At 48.5% G+C, this 24619-nt stretch overlaps 1 protein-coding gene across 5 annotated transcripts in view; it reads left to right on the plus strand.

Moving 5' to 3' along the window:
• Positions 1-220: 220 nt before the first annotated feature.
• The window catches only part of HRH2 (histamine receptor H2), a 56205-nt gene continuing 31806 nt past the window's right edge, over positions 221-24619 (plus strand). For 3 of the 5 annotated variants that reach the window (XM_054691255.1, XM_037499587.2, XM_037499588.1), the window contains exons 1-2: positions 221-276; positions 20392-21965. In XM_054691255.1, the coding sequence (XP_054547230.1) occupies positions 20893-21965 (1073 nt within the window). In that variant the 5' untranslated portion in view covers positions 221-276; positions 20392-20892. Of the gene's footprint in view, positions 277-5356; positions 5440-20391; positions 21966-24619 lie in introns of all 5 variants that reach the window. The other 2 variants (XM_054691253.1, XM_054691254.1) reach the window with 2 other exon arrangements.

Here is a 24619-nt window from a genome sequence, read left to right on the forward strand (position 1 = left end):
GAGAACAGCAAAAGAAGAGGAAAATGTGAGCGCGCGCGCGCGGTGCAAGGAGTGAGGGCAAGAGAGGAAAGAGGGAGAGAAGCAGCGAGGGGGAGAGAGACTCGGAGGGGCAGGGAGGGAAGGGACCGCTGGGAGCTAGGAGGAGCGAGCTGGGGGCGGAGACGAGGAAGTGGGTGCGAGGCGCGCCGCCCGCTTCATCCCTGCCCGGAGCGGAGCCGGCGCGGGCGCAGGACGAGGCGAGCCGAGCGGAGCCACACTCTGCGGCGGCAGCTCCAGGTAACTCGGCCGCAGCCTCCCCGCGGGGCCTCAGCGATTCCGGGTGGGGTCTCCGGCGGGCGCCGGGGGGGCCGCCCCCGCGTGGCTGCTCCTAGGTCCCGGCGGTGTGGTGAGCCAGACCCCCGTGGGAGCCCAGGCTCTGGCGCCGGCCCCTCCGCCAGCTGGCGGTGCCTGACCTTGGGCAAGTCCCTCCACCTGCGAGCCTCAGTTTCCTCCTCTGTGATCCGCGGGGGTCGTGCCGGAGGGGGCGTTGCGTGGAGAGGAGGGGTTGCCGCCTGAGTCGGCTTCAGCGGGAGGTCGGGTTATGTCCCCTCCGCCCGCGTGGGGGTGGATTTGGAAAGTCCACATGCGCCCAAGCAGCCTCTGTTTTGTCCCCGCATCTGGGCGGTGGCATTTTTTCTGGGCGATGAAGCGACTTTCTGCTTAAGAAAAATGGATAGAAGGCCTGGGGGCGGGCAGGGGGTGGGGTTCCTAGCTCTTCAGGCGGTGAGGGGCTCCTGGCCTCCATCTTCTTGGGCTGCTGCCCCATGCCTGGGAGTGAGGATGGAGCAGCTCACAGCTGAAGCTTGGAGGTGGGGGGGGGTTGACTGCACAAGGGGGCCTCCCTGGGAATGCTGCTTAACTAGTGCAATTGACCTTGAGCATGTGCGCCTTAGTCCCACCCATGCCCAGGGTAAGGGGCCTGCCAGTGCCCCTTTGAAGTGAGGAGGTTGTGAGGATAGGGTGCTGGGGCCGGGAAAATACTGCCAGTGGTGGTGCCCTTGGTGACAGCTGTCACACCCTAATTCAGGTGGCCAGAGAGTCCTGGGGCTGGTGGTCTACATGCACCAAGTCCTCTCTGATCTCTTAACCAGAGACAGTCAGCGGCAGCTAGGCATGAAGCAGGACCAAGGGTATGAAGGGGTCCCAGGAGGCCCACCCCCAACCCAGACACACACCCCTATGATTCTGTAAGATCTGAAATCTGTGAGATGGTAGTTTACATCCAATGCAGACTCCTGGCTTCATCCCTCTTAGTCTCAGTTTCCTTCTTTTTAATAGGAAGTTATGAATTCCTACTAATGATGTCCCTGTCACTGGAGTTTATGAAAGGCAATTTAGGCAGATTACATGTATTGACATCTCTGACCCTGAGCTATGAGAAGAATGGAATCCACGGAGAAAACATTTTTGCAGTGCCCGCCCCATACAGGCCTTGTACCTGGTGACTTGTGTATACAGTAGTGACAGTAGTCATGACAGTCCTGGAGCAGGGCCATTAAATCCCAGTTTGTACTTGGCCACTCTGGTGGGAAGTGCCTGAGTGGAGACTGCCCCAGCTCTGCCCTACTGCAGAGCACTTCCCCGCAGTGTGATCTGAAAGGTGTCTAGCATGGGGCCTGGCACCTGGCAGGTATCCAGTCAACCTTGGTGTCTTGCTCCAGGTGTACTAAGAAGAACTGCTACATAATCCCTGGAGAAAGTGAGTCTGAAGGTCAGCAGTGGGGAGGGGCGGGGGAGACTTTGCCAAGTGATTTCTTTTAAGAAGGAAGAAGCGCACTACTCAACACCACATAGGAAGCATCAGGCTGACTCACTTTAGCCCACCAACTTCTTGTCCTTCCTCTACCACTTTGTTCTGGCTGACCTCTTGCCCGTGAACTTGGCCTAGGCAACTTCTCCTGAATTCCTGGATACTTCCATCCTGTATCCTCAGCTAATGACTAACTGACCTGACCCACCCAGCTGGTGTGTCCAAGGGGAAAAGAAGGCCATCTGTGATCCATTTCCACCAAAGTCCATAAGAAGCTAAAACAGGATTAAGTCGCAATCCCAAGGATTTAGCTCAGCCTTGGTAGGAAATCCCTGATGATGGGAAAATGGGCCTCCTGCTATGGGAAAATGGGTGTCTCGGCAGGCAAGAGAGGTTCCTTTGCCAAAAATGTTTTAGAAGAAGAGGAGGACAACCAAAGCTATGGGGATGGGAACAAAAGCTCTTTCAAATGCACAGACTCATCAACAATCAGAGAGTGCCTAAGTGTCCAACAATAGGGACTCAATTAAGTAAATTACGGGACAGTCATGTGGCTTCTAAAAACAGAGAGTTTTTAATAAATGAGGACATGCTTATGCATATGCATGGCTTTGCTACAATTTGTGACAAGCACTAAGAAAAAAGACTGGAAGGAAATAGGCTAAAGAGTATTAATGTTTGCCAGTGGGTGGCCAGGTTATGGGAGATTTGTTCCCTGACTCTATCATTTTTTAACTTTCCTGATTATATGCAATGAACACATACTTTGATAGTTATGGCCATGGAACTCTCTGGCCTCTAGAGGCCTCCAAAGTGCCAGGCTGAATGCAGAGAGCCCTAAGGTGAGAGTTCTAAGGTGGGGGGGGTACCAGGGTTGGGGGGAAGGTGGGGGCAGGCCAGTGGTCAGAGAAAGTGGTGTGTAAACAGTGTCCTTGGAGATTTGATTTGCTGGGTTGGGGAGGAAACTATGGTTCTTCAGAGAATGAAGGGTAAAAGTTTACCAAAAGAGATGAGATTTGAGATGGTTCTGGAAGGATAAGCAAGAAGTACCAAGTGAGCAAAAGAGATCAGAACAGTGGTTCTCAACTGGGGACAGGGGACATTTGTCAATGTCTGGAGATAGTTTTGATTGTCACAACAAGGGTGGCTGGGTATACTGACATTTAGTGGGCAGAGGGTGGTGTTGCTGCCAAGCATCTCCCAACAAACAGGACAGCCCCCCACAACAGGGGATTATCTAAAATGCCAGCAGTGCTGAGTTGTAAAGCCCCAGGGTTGAAGGGAAGGGTATTTGGATCAGCCCATGAGGGGCATCCATAGAAAGCGTCTCCTATGTGCTGGATGCTGGAGTCTGTGCTTCTACTACTGGCAGTCTGGCTGTCCTGTCGCCCCATCAGGAACCAGAGTGGTCTTTTCTTTTTAAGCATAAAAGCTTTATAGATATATAATTCTTAAACCATAAAATGTACCCATTTAAAGCATACAAGTCAATCATTTTTATTATATTCACAGAGCTGATGAACCATCACAACCATTTAATTACAGAACACTTTTATCACCCCCAAAAGAAACAGTACCTTAGAAACTTTTTACATTAAGAAACTGTGTACTTTATAAATAACTCCCTTTCCACCCTTTACTATACTCAGGGCTTTCTGTCTCTGTAGAAGTGCCTGTTCTGGCTTATTTCAGGTAACGTGATATTTTCTGGAATCCTCCATGTTGTAACATGTGTCAGAACTTCTTTCCTTTGGCCAAGAAATATTCCATTGTAGCGATAGACTACATTATGTTTCTCCATTCATCAATTCCCTTTCTTGGCTATTATGAATAATGCTGTTGTGAGCATTTGTGTACAGGTTTTTGTGTGAGGCATTGATTTTCATTTCTTTTGGGTAGATACCTAGGAGTAGAATTACCAGATCATATGATAATGCTATGATTGACCATTTGAGGAACATCCAGACTGTTGTCCAAAGCAGCTGCACCATTTTACATCCCAACTGGCAGGGTATGAGGGTTCCAGGTCCTCCAGGTCCTTACCGACACTGAGCACCTGACTTTTGGATTCTAGCCATGCAGGTGGGTGTGAAGTAGTATCATTGTGGCTTGGATTTGCATTCCCTCATGACTAATGGATTTAACATCTTTTCAGGATGCTCGTTGGCCATTTGTGTATTTTTGCAGAACCGTCTGTTCAGATCAGAGCCATCTTTGAAAGCTTCATTGTGCCATTCCCGTTAGACGAAACGCTGTGCCATTCCCGTTAGACGAAACACAAACCCCATAGACATCAGCAAGCCCTAAGTGATGGAACCTATCCACACTCAAATGTGTCTCTGCTAAGTCACTCTGCTCTGGCCACACTAGCCCAAAAGTGGCAGCTGGTCCTCCCTAAGGTCTTTTGCACAGACTGTTTACTTTTCTCCACCCAGATTGCCATTTGCATAGCATCTCAGGCAGCCTCAGAGAGGCCTTCCCTGTCCTCTCAATTTCAAGGGCCTCTCCCCATGCCCTCTGTAGCATAGTCCAATGTTTCAAACCTTTGATTATTTTTTTTACTATATGATAAGATCTAAAAGAATTGTCTCCAGGGATGTCTATACCTTTCATCACTGTGTGACGCTGGGCAAGCCACTGCCCTCTTTGGTTCTCTGCTCCTGAAAACCAGACAAGGGTATTTTAGCCAATTTCATAGGGCCTCTCCCATTTTGCCTTTCCTTGATGCCAGCTTCCATGTGACAACACTGCCAGGAGGGCAGGGGCCTGGCGCCATTGTTGTAAAAGAAGGGTGACTGAAGCCAAGTTGGTCACAGATAAGAGTACAACTGATTATCACCCAACCCAAGGGAACAGTCTCCAGGAACATGTGGTAGCCGAGTCTCCAGGAATAACAGGGAGAATTGCCAACAGGTCTAGCAACACCTTGACCGGTTTCAGCTCTAGCATCACCCTCTTTTCTGGGAGAATAATCTGACCTCCAAACCTGCTCTGAGCATGAAAGCCATTCTGACCCTCATTCAATCATTCAACAAACAGTTTCCAGGGTCCCACTTGCACCTTAGTGCTGGATGGTGCACTGAAGATAGGGAGCTGGATAAATGTGACCCCAACCAAAGAATTCAGGTCTGGTGGGAAAGTCAGACATGTAACCAACAAACTAGGCAGCATTAGACAGATACAGCCCTTCAAATCCATGCAGACCTCGGAGATTCAAGTATTCACTGCCCTGGGACAATCAGGGAAGTCACAGAACTAGATGTGGAGGTGAATGAGGTCAGCAGGCAGACAAGGGGTGCCTGGGTATTCCCCGAGAAGAAAAAGTTATGCAGACTCAGAGCTGCAAAGCCTCCAGGTGTGCTCAGGGTAGTCAGAAGAATTAGGTTCTGCCTGAGGCACCAGGGCCTGTGAAAGGAAGTCATGGGGGAGGGCCTTGAATGGTGAAAAGCCTGCAGTGCCAAACTGGGTGTTTGGACTTTGTCCTGTAGGCCTCAAGAGCCACAAAAGGATTGTCAGCTGAGGCTAGAAGGAGATCAGATTACATTTTCTAAAATGTCCTTTCTCCAGACTTCCAGGTGAGAGGGACAGGTGGGGCCAATGTGAGAGCTGGAGACCTGGAAGCTAATCACGATGCCCTTGCACTTGTCCAGGTAAGCAGGGATGAAAGCTGAAACAGTGCAGAGAAGGGGAAAAGGGAGAGAAGTGGTGAGAAGGGAGAGAAAAGGCAGATTCAAAAGCTGTTTGGGAGACAAAAGCACCTGAAGGGATCTGGGTTGAAGGAGACAGGGAGCATGGGACATGCCAGTGTCCTGCAGTCTTGGTTATCACAGAGGAGGCACAAGCTGTTTCAGGAACTGGTGTTTGAACCTAGCATTTTCCAGGTGGCTAGGAGATAAAAGATAGAGGCAGAAGAGGTGACCCAGATCCAGAGGTAGGGATGTGCAAAGGCACAGTCATGGGAGAGTTCCTGGAAAGATGAGATTTTCTGGGTGGCTGGAGCACAGAGCTCATCATGGGAGGAAATAGGGGAAACTGAGGCTGGAGAAGACTAGAGGATTGTTAGAGGAGAGTGCAGGAGCCCACTCCCAACCCCCACTGCAACACCAGAGGTTGCTTCCAGAGGCAGAAACCACTGCCCAGGAGAGAGTCCTTGCTGAAGCTAGTCTTCCACTCCTTACACACCCACAGAGCCAAGACAGGCAAGACAGCCTGGTTTTCAGCCAGGAGGAAGGTGGACTCCCCATGAATTGGTCAGTGAGTTTGATGCTGATCTGGCACAAAATTCAGAATTTGCAGAGCGATAATGAAAAGGGAGATGTGGTTAGAAAAGGAAGTAAATCCTGGGCACGACCTGACCCTCAATTCCGGGAACATGCTGAGAGCAGAGGGCAGCTCGGGGAGGGCTTCTGCAAGACCCACAAGATATTAAAAAAAAAAAAAAAAAAAAGAGGTAACACTTAACTTCATTGGAAAGTTTGGATGTTTTATTTTAAAACCAGAAGATTTCACTGAAAACCCAAATTTCCAGCTTTTTTTTTTTTTTAATATGGTTGTCTGGCAGCACTGGGCTCACAGTGACCCCAGCTGCATGATGGTCACATGCTTCTCTGGCGTCGCCGCCCCCACCTCCACCCCAGAGTGGGTGTACACAATTCACACACACAACCTGCCTGTATCAGGATCCCCAGGACCTAGGAAGTCAGACCAGCCTTCTTTCTTGTTTGCTCTGGCACCTGGAGGCGGGGACAGAGGCTTGCTCTGTGTCTCCCAAATTAGTCTTGGGAGCATAATTATTTTCAGGGGAGGGAGACTCCATGGAAATGATTGGATCTGGGGAGGCGGGGAAGCTCAGGTTCTGGTACCTTATTTGACTTTCTAGAAGCCCTACAACCCACAACCCTTCTCAGGCACAGCACATGCTACAGCTGGCAGGCTCGGTCAAGGCCACAGTTAGACCCCCATTGACCTGACTCACCGCAGCACCCCACACAGATTCCTTTTATTAAGTAACACCTTTAACAAATACCCTCAGAGCCCATTTGGGGGAAATATTGCTTTTGTCAGGTTAGATGGTTATGGTTTTTCTTTTCGCTTTTTGAGTAGGTGAGACCTTCACGTGGTTCAGAAGCAGATGCACAAAGGTGCACAGGGAGTGCCCCCTTGTTAGTCTGTTGTGATGTGTCCTTCCAGGTCTTCTTTCTGCAAAGACATACACGCATTTCACATGCACACAAAGATATTATCTGTTTCTCTTTCCCTGCATATGTGTATCTGTGCTCCCCAATGTTGAAAATAAGAATACATGAGTAAACAAGTATGTGCCAGTATATGCAAAAATATCCTGACATCTGTATATCAAATATCAAAATATATGCGTATATATACACACATATCTATTATTATATTTGACATTAGGAAACATGATTGTATACCCAACATTCACCTTCCTGGTTTTTTTAGTCAATAGAATTTTCAAAAGAGAAAATTTTGAATTAAAAAAATGTGAAAGAAGGCAATAAGTCATTCTACCGTCATCTGCAGGAGACTGTTATCGCCATCCAATCTGTCCTTTTACATAGAACTTTTAGTTGTTGGTTCCCGTGCCCCTTAAGTTAAGACTGGAAGTTCGTAGTTACTGTCATCCTCTCTATATAATTTGAATCCAGCTGTCTTATTACTTACATAGCAATATTTTCCCTAATTATTTCATAGTTTCTAAAATGTTACAGTAACAGCTATAGTAACTCCATTATGGCATAATTTACTCATTTTTCTGGTTTTAAACATATAAAAATCATTTGCAATATTCAACTGTTGTGAATAAGACTGAAACCTACAGGTTTTTTTAATCTATTTGGAATTGGGTCAAGTCAGTGCTTCCAGAAATCCTGGCCTGTAAAGCCAAAGGAGAATAGCCTTGACTTGGTCACCCAGGGCAGAAGCTAGAGGCTTGGAGGTTTGGGAGGAGGTGAGGGGGACTACTGGGGAGGAAAGGACTGGGAAAGAGAAGGGACAAGGCAGGACTGGGAGCTGGAGGAAGTCAGGCTCCTGGTATGGTCAAGCATTTTGCTCATATTTGTCCATTGGGTAGTCTCCACACCAGCTAGGCTCTTAGTAAGTACTGAGGCTTTCCATGTCTGTGCCCTGTTGTCCTCAGATAATTGAGGGACTATTTTTGTTTCCATTTGGCCAGGTAAGACACTAAGGCAGAGAGACACCGAGCCATTGCTCATGAGAGCCTAGAGAGAAGCAGTGGGACTGTAATGTAATGCAGGTAACTGGTTCTAAACTTGCCTGGCTCTTAATCCCACAGCCTCTGGACACCTGTGCATACTTGGGATTATTATCCCCATTTCACAGGAAGGGAAATTGGGGCTCAAAGCCAGGTCACCTGGTTGAAATTACCATAGCAGAGCTGGGATTAGATCCCAAGGCTACTATTAAGAAAGTAGGGGAGAGGGAGGCTGAGATGAGGGTGGGATTGGGGGGCAGGCTAGGAGGAGAAGCCTTCTAACCCATCACAATTGCATTGGCCTGCGGACTATCTAGGATTTACCACAAGCTGTCCCTGAACTCAGCCTTATCCCAGCGAAGGCCCATGTTTTCTTGGAGTGCTCATTTCTTCTCCCCATCTGGTTGAGTGCCTTTTCTGGCAGGAAAGGCAGCATTTATTTCCAAGAGAAGACTGGAGAATGGCCGTGGGGCAGGGAGTGGCATTTACAGAGCTGCTTCCACCTTCTAGCACCATCCCCTTACGTAAGCCTTTCATCTCCCCAGCGCTGCTGCTGTCCTGTACACCCATTACAAATGGCAAAACTGAGCCTCTCAGGCGCTCCTGGCTCCTTGCCACTACACGGTATTGGCTTCCTGGGGTGAGCAAAGTGCCTCTTAGAGTGTGGGGCAGGCAGCCCAGGAGGCCCAGAGACAGACTTGCATGCTCAGCAGCACAGAAATAAACATCCAGTCACGTGGGTAGAAGATCCCCTTCCCAGCTCTCCTTCCAGCCTTCCTCTGTAAGGCAAAGAGATTGTGTCCCTTTGGTCCTAATCTGCCTTCCACACTTCTAACCCAGGCCCCTGACTTTCTAACAAGGAGATGGCTGTGCCCCTCCTACAGCAGTAGCTCCATGGAATTTAACAACCTCAGTTGTATTTTCATTGCATTTATTTTGGGGGGTGACCCATTTGAGGAGAAGTGACCTGGTAAAGAAAAGGTTAAGTGAAAAACAGAACTGATATTTTCTGGGTTTGGTAAAAATCATGGAAATGGTGCAAAAAGGAATAAGTCTTGGGGATACACAAGAGGTGGGGTACAGGATTAGCTGTGGGGACTTGGAAACTGAGAGGACGCTTCCTGACTCTGACCAGCTATGTGACCTCCGCCTAGGCATTCAACCTCTCTGTGCAACATCTGTAAAATGGGGTATACTGACTGCCCTGACACCTCCACATCCTTCTCCTGCAGGACTCAAAATGCGCTCATGAGTAGGTGGAGGGGCCAGGAACGTAGGTGAGGCCAGAGAGGATTATGTAAGAGAACCAGTGTGTGTGAATGTTGTTGGCAAGTGTTAACTGCTGCTGATATGGTTAAGGTGACCCAGCCCCTGTAGGCCTTTTGCCTGTAAAAGCGAGTCGTACCTTCTAAAAGGGTAAAAACCTTCCTGGAGTGAGGTTGGGAGAAAGAACAGAGAGGAAGAGAGATCTGGTGTTGGTGGGGCAGCTCTGGTGCCTGGCAGATGCAGCAGTGGCTGCTGGTTCTGATGGTGGTGATGATGGTAAAGGCAGTGATGGTAGTAATGGCAGTAGCGGCTGTGATGGCCGTGACCGTGACGAGGATGGTAATGCGTGCAGCCAGGAGGCCTGCAGCATGTTTAGCAGACACAAGTGAAGAGAGAACGTGTTGCTCTGGAGGGCAGCCTGGAAAAGGGAACTGCAGTCTGCTCTCTGGGACCTCAAAGCTCTTCAGGAAGCTATAAAAAATACCTACACACACACATACACACAAAGGTACCTGGTCTAAAATAAAAAATAAAAACCACATAATTGCAAGTATTGAATGTTTAATTGGACATTTACAAATGTAACATAATGACAGCTAGTCAATGGCATCTCATTATACTAAATAGCTATATGCAAATTATATTTCCTGCAGATTATGCATATATTACAATGTATTTTTTATTCAGTGGGGTACAGCCTCCAAAACAAAGAATGTGTAGGGTTCTATATATATCTTTGAATGGCCATGACTGAGTGACAAATACTTTGTAAATAGTAAAACCCCCATCATTGGAAGTATGCAAGGGGTCAGGGAAGACCCCTTTTGGGGAATGTTGGAGAAGGGGGTCCTGAATACCAGGGTTTTGTTTCTACTCTGAGCATTCCTATTTTATTATTTTGGGGGCTCATAATTCCTTCCCTCCCACACCTTTCACACATACTCACATGCACACACTCACACACACAGTCACTGGAAGAAGCTATTAAGAGTCTAAGCATGCCCCCCACTTTTCTCCTGAAGACACAGGGTTATGAAAATTGTTGAAAGTCCCACAGCAAGTCAGAGTCACACCAGAGACTCCAATTTAGTGTTCAAAATCCCAACCCAGTGCCCTCTTTCCCCACCCCTGCCCTCTGGGCAGAGATTTGTCCACCTCCCCCCTCCACACAGTGGCAATCCTGTGTCTTACCTCCCCCAGGAGAATTAGGCAGGATTTTCATTTGGCCCAGTCCAATGCCTGTCTTGAAAACGCCCTCCCCAGGCCTTTCCCACACTTGCCAACCCTCTGCTGGCTTAGACTATTGACTAAGTTACAAAACACCAAAACCCTCAATTTCCTCATCTATAAAATGGAGACAAATAACGGTACCCACGTAATAGGGTTGTTGCAGACATTAAATGGGGTAAAGTAGGTCAAGTAGTTAGAACATTGCCTGGCACTTTCAAATTGCTTAATAAATGAGCTACTTTATTGTTGATGATGGTGGTTTTCAATATGTGTTTAGTGAAGCCAATAAGCATTAATTGAGCCCCCGCCACGTCTGTCAGGTAATAAGGCAGAGTGGATACCGGGCTCCCCTTGCTCTGCAGAAGGTCAGGTCGGTTAGGGAATATGATAAAGAGTGAAGGGTGTTCCTTGGGGAGGGAGGTGTCAATGAGGGCCCCTGTGCTGAACTGATATTCGCACCAAGATGCCAACATCCAGATCAGCGGCAGATTGCTGGCAGCACTCCGAGAGGGCTGAGAAGCACATCCCAGGCCCTGGTGCAAGGTCATAGTGTCCCATGTGTACCCATGGGCCTGGGGGTAACCTAAGAGATCAGAGAGGTGGGGAGCAGATCCTGTGGGCCTATGAATCCAGGGATGGTAAGGGCATTGGGAACAGAGAAACAGACACACGCGTTCCTGGTTGGAGGGAGCAGCGGAGAGCGTCACTACAGCGAGGCAAGAGGTGGTGCTGGCTTGGACCAAGTCCAGAGTGGTGGGAAAGTAGATGCCTCCAAGATATCCCTATCTATCTATCTATCCACCCACCCGCCCACAATTTCAGAAGTAGAATCCACCAGGCTTGCTGGTGGGTTGCATGTTGGGATGAAGGAAAAATAGGAGTCAAAGATGCTTCCTAAAGATTGAATCTGAGCACCTAGTGGATGAAAGGAAATTGGTGTGAGAATCAGAATCCCCCTGCCAGCCCCACACTTCCCATTTTAAATGCACTTTATGCCCACAATATCCAAAATAGACAAATTCAGAGAACTAGAAAGCTGATTGGCCCTGCGGTCAAGGAAAGGGAGGATGATGAGTGACCCTTTAATGGGGTATGGCATTTCTCCAGGGTGATGAAAATGTTTTGGAACCAGACTGAGGTGGTAGTTAATTACCTACTTTGAAATGTTAATTTTGTTATGTGACTTTCATCTTAATTGGGAAAAAAAAGGAAATAAAGACTTCCTCAGACAAATGGGAAGATGCGGCTTCAGGTTCCCAGATCAGCCATGGGCAGAAGCCCTACAGATGGTGTGGGGTCTCTCACAGATAAAAAGACACCACAGCTGAACATAATGCTGCATATACAGATGTTGACGTATAATGCAGTACTGGATCAGTACAGTGGGGGTGGGGGCCTGTGGGCTGGTTCAAAGTCCTGCCTGCCTCTTTACTAGTTGTGTACCCTAGGACAAGTATCTTAACCTCCTGAGCCTACATTTCATTATGTGTCAAGTGGGAATAATAGGTATGCAGCAGATAGTGATTGACATGCCTGGAACAGGTGCTCTTGAAGACAGAAGCAGAAACCATCCCTGGCTTTGGATCCCTCAAGCTCCCGAAACTTCAGGCCCTGGGAGACCCTGGCCTAGGAGGCCCTGGCCTTGGAAGGCCAGGTCTTTCTGCTGTGCAGTCTCCCCCAGAAGTCTCCCACTGCTCTATGGAAATCTCACCACTTGTGCAACCCATTACAGGGAAGGAGTCAGAAATCTCCAAACCCAAAGGTGAAAGGACCCTTTGGGGTATTGTTGCCAAGCAGGAAATGTTCAGGCAGATGCCCAGCCAGTCACCCCATATCTGAAAAGTCCAAAGGGTGCTGTCTTTTTCTAGGGAAAAGTCAAATAGATAGTGGCCAAGAACAGGGACTCTGGGGCCAGTCAGACCTAAGTTCAAACCTAACTTTCCCATTTAGTGATGTTGAGACTTTGGGCAATATCTTAACTTTTCTGAGCCTTGGTTTCTGCGTATGTAAAATGGGGGCAATAAAGATCCCAAGTCTGTCAGCATTGTGGTAAAGAGCACAGGAGATGACAAGTAGAAAGGCCAGGGCTGTCATGAAGTAAGCATTTGATATACGCTAATTAGCAATAGTGTCCTCATTGTTGACCAACAGGGTTGGAGAGATCTGGGTTCCCAGCTCTGTTCCCAATTCATTGGCAACCTTGGACCTGTTGACTGAACCTGCAGCAGTTCCCTGTTGCCTTCACTAGGAGTCCCACCTCCTGAGCACGCCATCTCTGCTACATTTCTCCACTGAGGATCAGAGACCAGTTCCTACAGGCACAGCAGGTTTTATGCTAATAGTAAGAGAGGACTTGGAGAAGGGCGGCATGACCAGACCAGGGCAATTTGATTCCAAAACCTGTGCACCTATTGCAGGAAGAGGAATGTCCCTGAGGACTATGAACTAGACTGGAGGACTTCTTAGAAAGGAGCTCCGTGGCTCAGCAGACAAAGCCCATCTGACCGAGTCTATGTCTGGTTCTGCTCCTGAGCACGACCCAGTGATGGAATGGAAAGGCAAGGGGCCATTCCTGTATGTGTTCCCTCTTGCTGCCATCCCTACTCCTTTCCTTCTCCATCTGTCCGACTTTGTGGCTCTCAGATTTTGAGTAAGTAATACATACCCAACGTAAAAAGATTCCAGAAGTCCCCCAGGGCATAGAGCAAATGAAGTCGTGTCTTCACTCAGCCCCCAGGTGCCTCTAGCAAGCTACCATCCTTCCCCTTTTCACAGGGACCCTTCTTGAGCCAGTGGTCAACCCACATCCACGTGTGTCAGTGTGAGAGCACACACACACACACCTTTTCATATCAATTTTGGCACAGCTTTGGAAACCATCCCTTATCATCCCACACAGCCTATGCCGGGGTTTGTTGTTGTTGTTGTTTTTTTTTTTTTTTTTTTTTTTTTGATGACCGCATAGCATCTGTCCTGTGTACTTTCATGCCATTGCCTGTGTTTGCTGACACAAATGGTGGGAAGACTCAAATCACCCTCCAATCGTACTCCACCCCCTAGGTTCCCCATGGCTCTGGGGTTAAAACCCACCATCTCTCTCTCTCTGCTAAGCTTTTGCAGCAGCTCTTTGTCTGCAACCTACTTGTCCTCTGCACATTCAGTTACCTCCTTCCCATCTGGACAGATGGCCACTCAAACATCCCCCGAGCTAGGTCCCACTATTAGACATTCCTGTGGCTCCCTATATTTTCCTCCTTTATATAACTCTTAACCCAACTGCAATTAAATGAGCCACACTCACTCTGCAGTGAGTTACTCAGTGTTGGTTCCCCCTACCGTAATAGAAGCTCACAGGTGTGTGGCTGTGCTCCACACCGCGCCGCACCGGCGCCTGCCCTGGGAAGGCACCCACTCCGTCACTGTTTGGAGTGTGTGGGGGGGCCATTTCCTGACTGTGCTACTTTAGACAATAGCACAAGTACATTCTTGTTCTTATAAATGATAACTTTTTAACGCTGTTATAAATAACAGAACCTAGGGCATGCTAGGCATAAAGCGCTTTACAGAGCCTTACATCTGAATTTTCATATCCACCAAGTGAAGGAGGACATATTATCATCCCAAGGTCATGAAGCTATTAACTGACAGCACGGGAATTAGAACCCAGATGTGTTCAATGTCAAAGTCCTTGATCAGCCCCAAAGGCTTCCTTTACTTCTCTGAGTGTCAGTTTTTACAGAGTAAGATTTAAACCACCTACTTCACAGGATTGCCCAGTGGCTCGCCCAGCAGCCAGAAGCTGGTGAGCACACAGCTGTTGTTTGATGAACACCATTTTCCTTTTCATTGTAAATTATTATCTGGAAAATCAGACTCATCTTTCAGGCCTAGTAAGCAACCCAACAAATGAACCTTAACTGATTCACCCTAGCGGCTGCTCCTGCCATCGCCAGCTCCCCCAGGGACTATGCCTGGGGTGAGGAACTCAAACTTTGAAAAGGGAAAACTTTATTTCACTTACTAATGAAAAAGGGAAATGTACTGCTGAACTCAGTCTGATAAAATTTGATGAAACCGGAGACCCCAGCCCCCAGAGTGGTCACGTCTCGAGAGAACCTCACCCTGCTAGTTGGCTAACAGAATTAACACCAGTGGCATTCCTTTTGGTATTTTGTGGGTGAGAAGAAGTGGGAGGGAAGTTGGGACACCCATCTGACCTGGGTTTGCCCTAGGGCTACACCTCTGCTCATGGGGTGGCCCTTGGCTTCCTAAGCTCCTGTTTTCTTTGCTACCACATGGGATGATTGAGGAGGGGAATGATTTTCTGGATACCACCCACCACAGCCAGTTCCTGGGGAGATACAGTCTGATAGTAAGTACCCAAGGACCCCACAAAGAGTTTTCCTATGATTCTGAAAACTCAGAACTCTACCCAGTAAGGTCAGAGAACCCCTCCTTTCTGTGTACTCCTGAAAGCACAAGCCACTGCCAGAGGTGGGTGGAAGTAAAAAGGGTGGAGCATTTGCCTCTGGAAGACTTCCTGGAGGAGGCAACAGAGGAGGCAAAGAATGAGGGCTCACCAGCCTTGGATGGGACAAAGGGCATTACAAGCATTGGGAACACCATGTGCAAAGAAAGAGAGTTAGACTGGGCCTGACACATTTCAAAAACAGAGGAATTAGAGGTCAACAGAGCTGTGTTTCTCAAAGTGTTCTCCTAGAACACCCAAGGGCACCTGAGAGACAGGCGCTAAAGAGAGAAGACAGAACCAGGTCACAGAGAACCTTGAGTGCCACATCAAGGGCTGTATTTAGCGACAACCAAGGCTAAGTACAGGAAGTGGCCGGAGCGGACTTCCCACCCCGCGCCGGACACACAGGCTGTGCTGCAGAGTGCGAGGGCATGGAGCGCATTTAACACACTGGGCTGTGGCTGCTTCTGGCTGCTAATTGGCAGCATGGCCTCTTCAAGGCACACCATGAGGCAGGCTCAGAGCTGCTGCTGCTGTTTTTTGTTATGGCTGCGTTTGCTTGGTAATGACTGTAGGTAAAGGTCAGAAACCTCCCCAGGGAGTGGGGGGCACCACAACCCATGAGCAAATTCTCCAGAAAGTGCCATTTCAAAGGCTATTAAGGCAAAGATGAGAAGATGTAAGAGGAAGCGGCAGGGTGCCTGCAGGTGCATCTGTGGTCAGCCTGCAAAATGGGAGAGGAAGTAGCTGACTGAAGCCTGCTTTAATGAATTTCATATCATTCTGACACACATATACAGAAGAGGATGAGCAGTGGAACAGATGATTATTTAATCTGCATTGACAGTTGGGCAAGATCTAATGCACGTTGTATTGTTTCTTTTTTTGACTTTTTGTATGTATTGGAAGTTTTTCACTATAAAATGGTGGGAAAAACAGACTCATTCTCACATAGGCATTCAGGCATGCTAGCCAGACCCACTGAATCCCAAGGTGAGTACCCCTAGGTTTCCAGGGTGGAGAAATTTCTCGCTCTCGTACTCGGGCTGGTGGTGTCTCTCTCTCTCTCTCCCTCTCTCTCTCTCTCTCCCTCTCTCTCTCTCTCTCCCCTCTCTCTCTCTCTCTCTCTCTCTCTCTCTCTCACATACACACACACACTCTCTCTCTCTCTCCCCCTCCCTCTTTCTCTCTCCCTACATGCTGCTCCCAACAGGGATGGCTAAATGGATGAATGGGCAGGTAGATGGATGGAATGGGTGGATGAGCAGGTAGATGGCTGGGTAGATGGTACATGGATGGAAGAGTGGATGGAAGGGTGGTTGATGTGGAAGAGTGGGGGAGTAGATAGATGATGGGTGTTTGAAGGTGGTGGAGAGAGGTGGGCAAGGTCCAGGCACTAGTGGGGAACAACCTCAGAGCCATATTAACAATAAAAGATAACAGGTGCCTACAGTATAACCAATACAGAACCCAGGGGAAGGTGCTCCCACCTCCAGGCATCCAGGAAGATGGAGGTATTTGAGCAACACATTGAGAGGAAAGTAGTTGAAGTGAATATAGGGAAGAGCAGGACTCCAGGTGAAAGAGAAGGCAAAGACAGGAGTGACTGCTGCTATATTTGGGGCAAGGCCCAGTTGCCTGAACATCAGTGTTAGAAACCAATTCAGGAATGTTTGTGGAGAGCCAGCCAAGGACAGGTTGAGGTCTGAGATAAGGACAGGCATTAAGGCAGGAGGAAGGAGTGTGAGGTAAGTTTGAAACCAGGCTGGTGGCCACTGAGTAGGGGTGTGATGGGCATCCTCTTCACCTCACTCTCCTCAGCTGTTTAAAGGGGACAGGGATTTTCCTCACTCATGAGTTACTGTGAGAATGAAGTGATATTTCACTTGATATGTGTGTGACATCACCTTGTCCAGTCTGCCTTGCGGTTCACATGTGCCATCACAAGCTGAACCATCCCCCTGCTACTGGACACTCAGGTTGGCACCCCTTTTTTGTCCCTTGCTAACCTGCAAATGCAGACATCCCTCTTCCTATGTCTTTGATGATGGTGCTTTCACTGCCACTGCCTGGCTTCTCCAAAGAATGAGGTAGTTATAAATGACCTGGTGGTACATCCATTATATATATAATATACATAAAAAGAGGGGAGAGGAAATGGCCGGGTGCTGTGCAGGGTGTGTGAGAGGCAGTGTCCTGGGGAGGCACAGAGGGGAAAGGGGCGGCCCCTGGCGGGGAGTGGATGGTGAGGGAAGGGGTGTTGTAGATGGGGGAAGGGGTCAAAAGATGGGTCAAAATAAGGGGGTTGCAATTGTATGGGGAATATAAAAATAAAATTTATTTTAAAAAATTAATAAAGGAGATGAAATTTGTCTGCAGCAAGAGAAAAAAAAAAGGTACAGAATCCCAGCTATCAAATAACATTTCTGGGGTGTCCTGGGGTGTCACTTCCAGCATGGGGACTATCATTAACAATGTCATATTGCATATTTAAAAGTTGACAAGAGAGCACATCTTAAAAGTTCTCATCAGGGGCCTCCCTGGTGGCACAAGGGGTTAAGTCTCAGCACTATGAAGCTATCCGCAGCCCCTGCAGCACGAGTTCGATCCCCCGGCCAGGGAGCTAACCAACATGGCACAGCAAACCTCTTCTTTCTCACCCACTGCTCCACCTTGCAGTGGATTTTGGTGGATCAGCCTGTTCTGCTCCCCACTCTGTCTCTGATGAAGCTTCTCACCCCTTGCATCTCTGGCCGACACCCCAGTTCTTGTATGCAAAAATAAATAAATCTTTTTTAAAAAGTTGTCACCAGAAGAAATAAAATGTTTTTGTTACTGTGTATAGCCATGGATATTAATTAAATTTAGTGTGATCATTTTGCAATATATACACAAATTTCAAATAGTTGTTGCACATTCGATTCTAATGTGTTAGATGTCAATTATATACAATAAAAATTTAGAAACTTAAGACAAAGGAAGCAGTAGTTGGCTGAAAGCTGGTTGAAAAGTAGCTTACTAAAAGCAAGGAAATTGAAGCATGAGGTAGAACATTTATAATAGTTTACTAGTTTGACCTCTTTCTTATTTTTCCTCCTATATGAAATATAAATAGATAAGTATTTTTAACAAATAAAATATGTATTGATGTGTGACTAGTTATGATTTACATCATTTATGGTTACCTTTAAACTTTGATAGATGTCTTCTTAAAACATATTAAGTGTTTATGTAAAATATTGTGATAATAGTAAAAGTAATAATATCAGGTACTGAAAATCAACTCTGCTTTCTGAATCATTTTAAAAATAATGAAACAAAAAGAGTAGAAGATTTCCATCCCCCTCAGGTGTGAGGGTTTGGGGGGGTGAGCCCCAGTAGCCAACCATCCCTGACACCTTAAGTCTTTGGGTGGGCTGTGCCAGCCTGTGATGGCTTTGGAAATCTGTAAGCTTGAGAAAGTGTTTTTTGTCAACTGCGGTGGTGACAACGATGATGATGGTCTTGTGGTACCAGGGCCCTCGAGGTCAAGCATGCTAGCACAGGGTACAGGATAGAATGAGCTCCAGGCCAAAGGCCCTGCCTTTACAGAAGGTCACCAGAAACTTCTGGAACCTGAACGGTAAACAAAAACACTACAGTGGTTCTTTGAAAACTCCATGGAAAAGAGAAACACTGCTGTTCTCCTCCGTGTACCCCAACACCTGGAAGAGCATTTGGCACATTATAGGTTCTGAAGGAAATACTAGCTGAAAAGGAGAGAAGGAAGACAACAAAGGAAGGAGGGAGGGAGGAGGGAGAGTTCTGACTATGTGAGAGGCTGGTTTGTTCATATTTGAAAACCTCCAAACATTACCTAAGATGTTGATCCAATGCCAGCATACCTGTACCTGGCTGTAAAGGAAACTCAGGGAAAATTTTGATCACAAATACAGATTCTACCCTCACTGCCACCCCCTCCAAAGTTAATTAAGTGTGGCGGTGAGAGCCATGCTGTTTGGGCTATTTATGTAATGAAAAGATCTTCTAAAAATAATACCCAGAGGCCCAGCTCCCGAGGCCTGATGGCTGAGCCAGCTGGAGTGGCAGAAGGTGACCAGGAGCGTGATCCCTGCACCGACACAGTGGTTATGATTAAATGATGCTTCTCTTATTCAGGTTGCAAAACCGCTCCCAGCAAGAGCCTGGAGAGGCTTCATTTATGTCACATGGCGCTTAGCTGGCTTCTGAGAGTTCTGCTGTCTACTTGATTTCTGCACACCCCCAGATCTCAGGAGATTGCCTCCTGGCTGATCTCTGGAAAACCAGGACCAGCAGACATGAAAGTCCAGGAATTATCAGCAGGGCCTTAGCTGGTTTGGCACAGATTGGAATTGCAGAATATGATTACTAAGAGGAAGGACTCACTGCAATTTAACCAAGAAGCATTGTATGTGCAGCCATTCTGCTAAAGTGATGTTTCCAGTGAGGTGGGAGGGAATAAGGGAGGGAGGGAACTACCCATGATAGGGAATGATAGAATAAACCATGACCAGCCACCTCATGGTCTGTTATGCAGCCATTAGAAAGACTGAGTGAGTTCTGTGCAAGCTGACCTGGACAAGGAGCTAGGTGTGCTGCTAACTAAGAGAAGATTTAGAGAGCCCTTCAGAGTAGGGGTGGGTGAGTGTGGTTGTCAGACTGAGAGCAAGACAAATCTACCTGGCTAGGTGAAACCCATGCACCAAGCCTAGTTTTTACATTTTTGAAATAGTTTGGAAACAGTTGGAAAAAATCAAAAGAATAATATTTTGTGACATGTGAAAATTAGGGGAAATTCAAATTTGTGCCCCGAAGTAATATCTTACTGGCACACAAAGACACTCGTTTATTTGCACATTGCCTGTGTGGGTGCTTTTGTGTGACAGAAGAGTTGCAGTGGACCAGGCAGTACACATAGCAGAATGTTTACTACAGGCCCATTTTCAAAAAAGTGCTTGCCATAGAGTGTGGTGACATTTTGTAAGACAGCAGTGTCAGAGGCTGTTCTAGGCACTTCCTAAGAGTAAATTCATTACATTTATGTGTTTATTATTTTATCATTTATTTATGAGGTGCTTAATACCTACATGTGCAGTCTCTGTTCTTGGAGCTTTATCTAGATCTTCCTTTCTGGGGTATGAACAGTCTTAGTCTCTCCCCAACCCTACCCAGCAAGGTAACACCACTGTCCAACCCCTTGTACCTTCCTCCTTCCCCCTACTCTGTATCCTGATTGCTTCAGTCCCTCTAAAGGAGGCATGTTCTGATTGGCCCCTGCCTCCTGGTGTTTGAAGTGAGGTCAGGATCTAGAAGGATTCTTGTATTGGATCAGGGACTAAGTCTGCTTTCAAAGTGCTCAACCCTTGACCTTTGCATTTTCAGCTCCTGCTTTCCAGTGCTTCTGAGAGGGAGACACAGCTGGCCTTGACCCCCCATCACGTGGATGGGAACAGCCACCAGTTATGGAGAAGGATACAGACCCATCTCCCCATGATCCCTTCAGCAAAAAACCAAAGCCACCTCTGGACACATGCCCCAGGGCCTCAGTCTCTATGCAAAACCTGGTGAATGGAGGTCTGCTCCAGACCCAGGAAGAAGCCAGCTCTGCAGGGGACAATTTGAGGACTGGCATTTGAATCAGGAACCTAGCTTCAGGGACTCATCCTCCCTCATCTTCTGTCTTATTCCCTCCCAAACATTCCTAGGAGACTGCTTTCTTTATTTCTAGAAAAACAGCACTGGGTCGGACAATGTAGCTTCCCCATTTGGATACTGCTCTGTTGGGCAGCTGGAGTCCAGTGGCTGATGTAATTGACACACTGGGGAGCTGGAAGAGACGTGGCGGGGGACTGTGGGCAGAGAAAGGAGCTGTAGGGCCCCAGAATGGCAGCCAATGTCACAGACTCCTCCTGTCTGGACTCTACTGCATTAAAAATCACCGTCAGCGTGGTCCTCACGGTCCTCATCCTCATCACCATTGCTGGCAACGTGGTGGTCTGCCTGGCTGTGGGCTTGAACCGCCGGCTCCGCAGCCTGACCAACTGCTTCATTGTCTCCTTGGCCATCACCGACCTTCTCCTTGGCCTCCTGGTGCTGCCCTTCTCAGCCTTCTACCAGCTGTCTTGCAGGTGGAGCTTCGGCAAGGTCTTCTGCGATATCTATACCAGCCTGGATGTCATGCTGTGCACGGCTTCCATCCTCAACCTCTTCATGATCAGCCTCGACCGGTACTGTGCCGTCACAGACCCTCTGCGCTACCCCGTGCTGATCACCCCCCTCCGGGTCGCCATCTCCCTGGTCTTAATCTGGGTCATCTCCATCACCCTGTCCTTTCTGTCTATCCACCTGGGGTGGAACAGCAGGAACGAGACCAGCACGGTCATTCACACTGTCCCAAAGTGCAAAGTCCAGGTCAACTTGGTGTATGGCTTGGTAGATGGACTGGTCACCTTCTACCTGCCCCTGCTGGTCATGTGCATCACCTACTACCGCATCTTCAAGATCGCCCGTGACCAGGCCAAAAGGATCCATCATGTCAGCTCTTGGAAGGCGGCCACCGTCAGGGAGCACAAAGCCACAGTGACACTGGCCGCGGTCATGGGGGCCTTCATTGTCTGCTGGTTCCCCTACTTCACTGTCTTTGTTTACCGTGGGCTGAGAGGGGATAATGACATCAATGAGGTCTTTGAAGACATCGTGCTGTGGCTGGGCTATGCCAACTCAGCCCTGAACCCCATTCTGTACGCTGCACTGAACAGGGACTTCCGCACAGCCTACCAGCAGCTCTTCCGCTGTAGGCCCGCTGGCCACACCGCCCATGAAATGTCTCTGAGGTCCAACAGCTCTCAACTGTCCAGGAATCAGAGCCGAGAACCCAGGCGTCAGGAGGAGAAACCCCTGAAGCTCCAGGTGTGGAGTGGGGCAGAGGTCACAGTCCCCAGGGGAACCACAGACAGGTAACAACCCTGGCCTTTGGTGTGCAGGGGGGCCCAGCAAGGGGGTTCCCACGTCTGGTTACCACTAGGGCGGTGATTGTTCTGAGACACTGGTTGGGACATTCTGTGCTGGGGACAGTCAATGAGACTTTTGAAAACCTCATGTCCTCCCATGGTCCCAGATCTCCCCCACCCCGCCAGGTATGACTTATCACCTCCATTTTCAAAGGTGCATGTTGACTATCAGAAAACTTGGCCTGGGCCAAGCTATGTTGCCCTTCCAATGGGGAGTCCTAAGTTTGAGGCCCAACTCTGCCACTTAGCATCACATGTGTCACCTAAATCCTCAGATGACCATGGGCTGCTGCCACAGCTGAGAGCAACAGGAGAAGCCCAGATTGGCACATTCATAGAGCACCTACTGTGTGTCAGTGCTCACCTCCCAGGGCAGGGAAGGGGACTGCTCGGGTCAGAGAAGAAAGTATTGGCTGAGTGGAGAAGGTAGGAACTTGAAGGCCAAGCCACGGATTTGGATACTGTACAGCAGTCTTTGGGAAGATGAAAAGATTGGAAGGAAGGGAGGGCGGGTTTTGGACCAGGCAGCTCCATGATTTGGTTGCCCCCTAAGATATAGACCAGAATCTGAGACAGGATCATGAGTAAAGGGGCCTGTGTCTCATCCATGAGAGCCAGGAAGAGAGTAGAGTAAAATCTAGAAGACTATGATTTGGACACTTGCATGTCTGGGGTGACAGAGATGCAGGAGAGAGGACATGCCAGAATTTCATCCCCAAGAGCTATGCAGGTATTGGAAGAAGGTGTAAATTAAATTCACAAGTGACAAAACCAGGACAGGTATTAAGAGAAGAGGCACCAAAGGCTGAAATGGTGCTGGGGAGGCTCAGCTGAAGAAGAGGAGGGCTCTGGCCTTCATTCCAGGGAGAGGCGCAAACGGGAAGCTGCTGCTAGAGTGCATGTCACATAGGCATGCTCCATAAACATGGCTTTCCTTGTGCTCCCCATGGACCTGCCTTTGCCCCCTGGGATTCTGGTCTGCTTGACCAACCCATTCATTCATTCATTCATTTGCAACTTCCCACCACTTGCTCAGAACTATGCTGTGCACCAGGGATGCAGAAATGCCATTTTGGTGTTGATGGTGATGAACAGTCCTAGAAAGCCACCTTCAGACCCCTGAACCCAGTTCTTCCCTCACTCACTCTGTGGCTTCAACAAGCCCCTGCCCCCCACTTCAGCCTCAGTTTCCTCACCTAGAGATCTGTCCTCTAGGACAGATCTGCCTGCAGCCTGCCCTGCTCAGCTCCCAGAGCTGCCTGAAGCTTGAGTGAATTGCTGACTGTTGCACACAACCCCACGGGATGCCCATCTACTCTCAAGCTTGGATGGGCACTGCAGACTCACAACCTCCGGTTCTGGTCACTGCAGAGCAAAGTGGGGGCAAAATTGCCTGACTAGACCCCAGGACCTTGTGGCCCTCTGGTCCTTGAAACAGCCAGGTGTGAAATGTTTCCCATAGACTAGGGTCCCTGGCCCTCCACCCCTCCACTGCTATTCTTCTTGGACCAACTTTACCACTCCCACATGAGCAGCCTCCTTAGCCTCCTTCCTGGCTTCCCAAGCCCTAGACTCTCCCTCTCAGATGTATCCTGCAAGCCACCCATAGCTCTCGCTCCAAAATGCAGATCCAGAGACCTCCCCATGTATCCCTGAAGGAGAAGATGCTCATTTGATCAAGTCTGTCTTCCTCATTCAGGAAGAGACTTGGAGTACAAAGCTAACCATTCGCAAAGCCTTCATATAGTTCGCAAAGCTAACAGTTTGCAAAGAACAACATATAGTGTGTGGACTATATAGAAGGCAATCAACACAGTCCTGTTGAGTTTTGAGTTCACTTCCTACAGCTCTTACCTCTTTGACAATACCCCTCCTCCCGCATTAATAAGCTGCCCCTATTAATAAGTTACCCCAGGGAAATTTATTTGCTAGGCACTTAGCAACAATGAACTAACACTCACTGAGTGCCACCTTAGAGCCAGTTTTACAGGTTTGCCATTGTTTCCGTGTATTGATTGTTGTGTGGGGCCATCCTTCCCCACCCTCTGTGCTAAGGTACACAGAGAAAAGTAACCCCACCCCACTCCACACCACCACTCTTGCCTCCTGAAAGTTCTCACAGCCTGGTGGAGAAGCAGATTGGGCACCCAGGTGAAGGGGTACATGGTCCCTGGCAGTGAGCCAGGTGCAAGGTGCAGACCTCTGAGCTGAACCTTAAATGCAGGTGGAAAGAGCCCTTCATCTAGGATGGTACCAGCTGCCCTAGACTCATGACTTAGATTCATGCTCTGCTCAACCAAGTCTCCACTCTACACATAGGAAGTCTGAGGCTCAGATAAGTTAAGTAAATTGGCCAAGTGACAAAGAAGTCACCCAAAACCAATAGCAGCCCCAGCCTTGATTGTCCTCAGGGTGCTGGGCACACTGCTGATTTGATGCCCACTTGCTCTGTGGCCACCCTGGGTGGAAGGCTCTGAAGATCCAAGGTCAGCTGAGTGGCGGTGCCTGCCTGGATCACTCAGCGACCTCAAGCACAAGTCCATGGCCATGTTCTGCTCTTCCCCTGAACCAGGAAGCAGTGGGAAGGGCTTTGTCAGAGG

Source organism: Talpa occidentalis, unplaced genomic scaffold (assembly GCF_014898055.3).
Source record: "Talpa occidentalis isolate TD23 unplaced genomic scaffold, MPIMG_talOcc4v2.1 talOcc4.9, whole genome shotgun sequence".
Taxonomy (NCBI): Eukaryota; Metazoa; Chordata; class Mammalia; order Eulipotyphla; family Talpidae; genus Talpa; species Talpa occidentalis.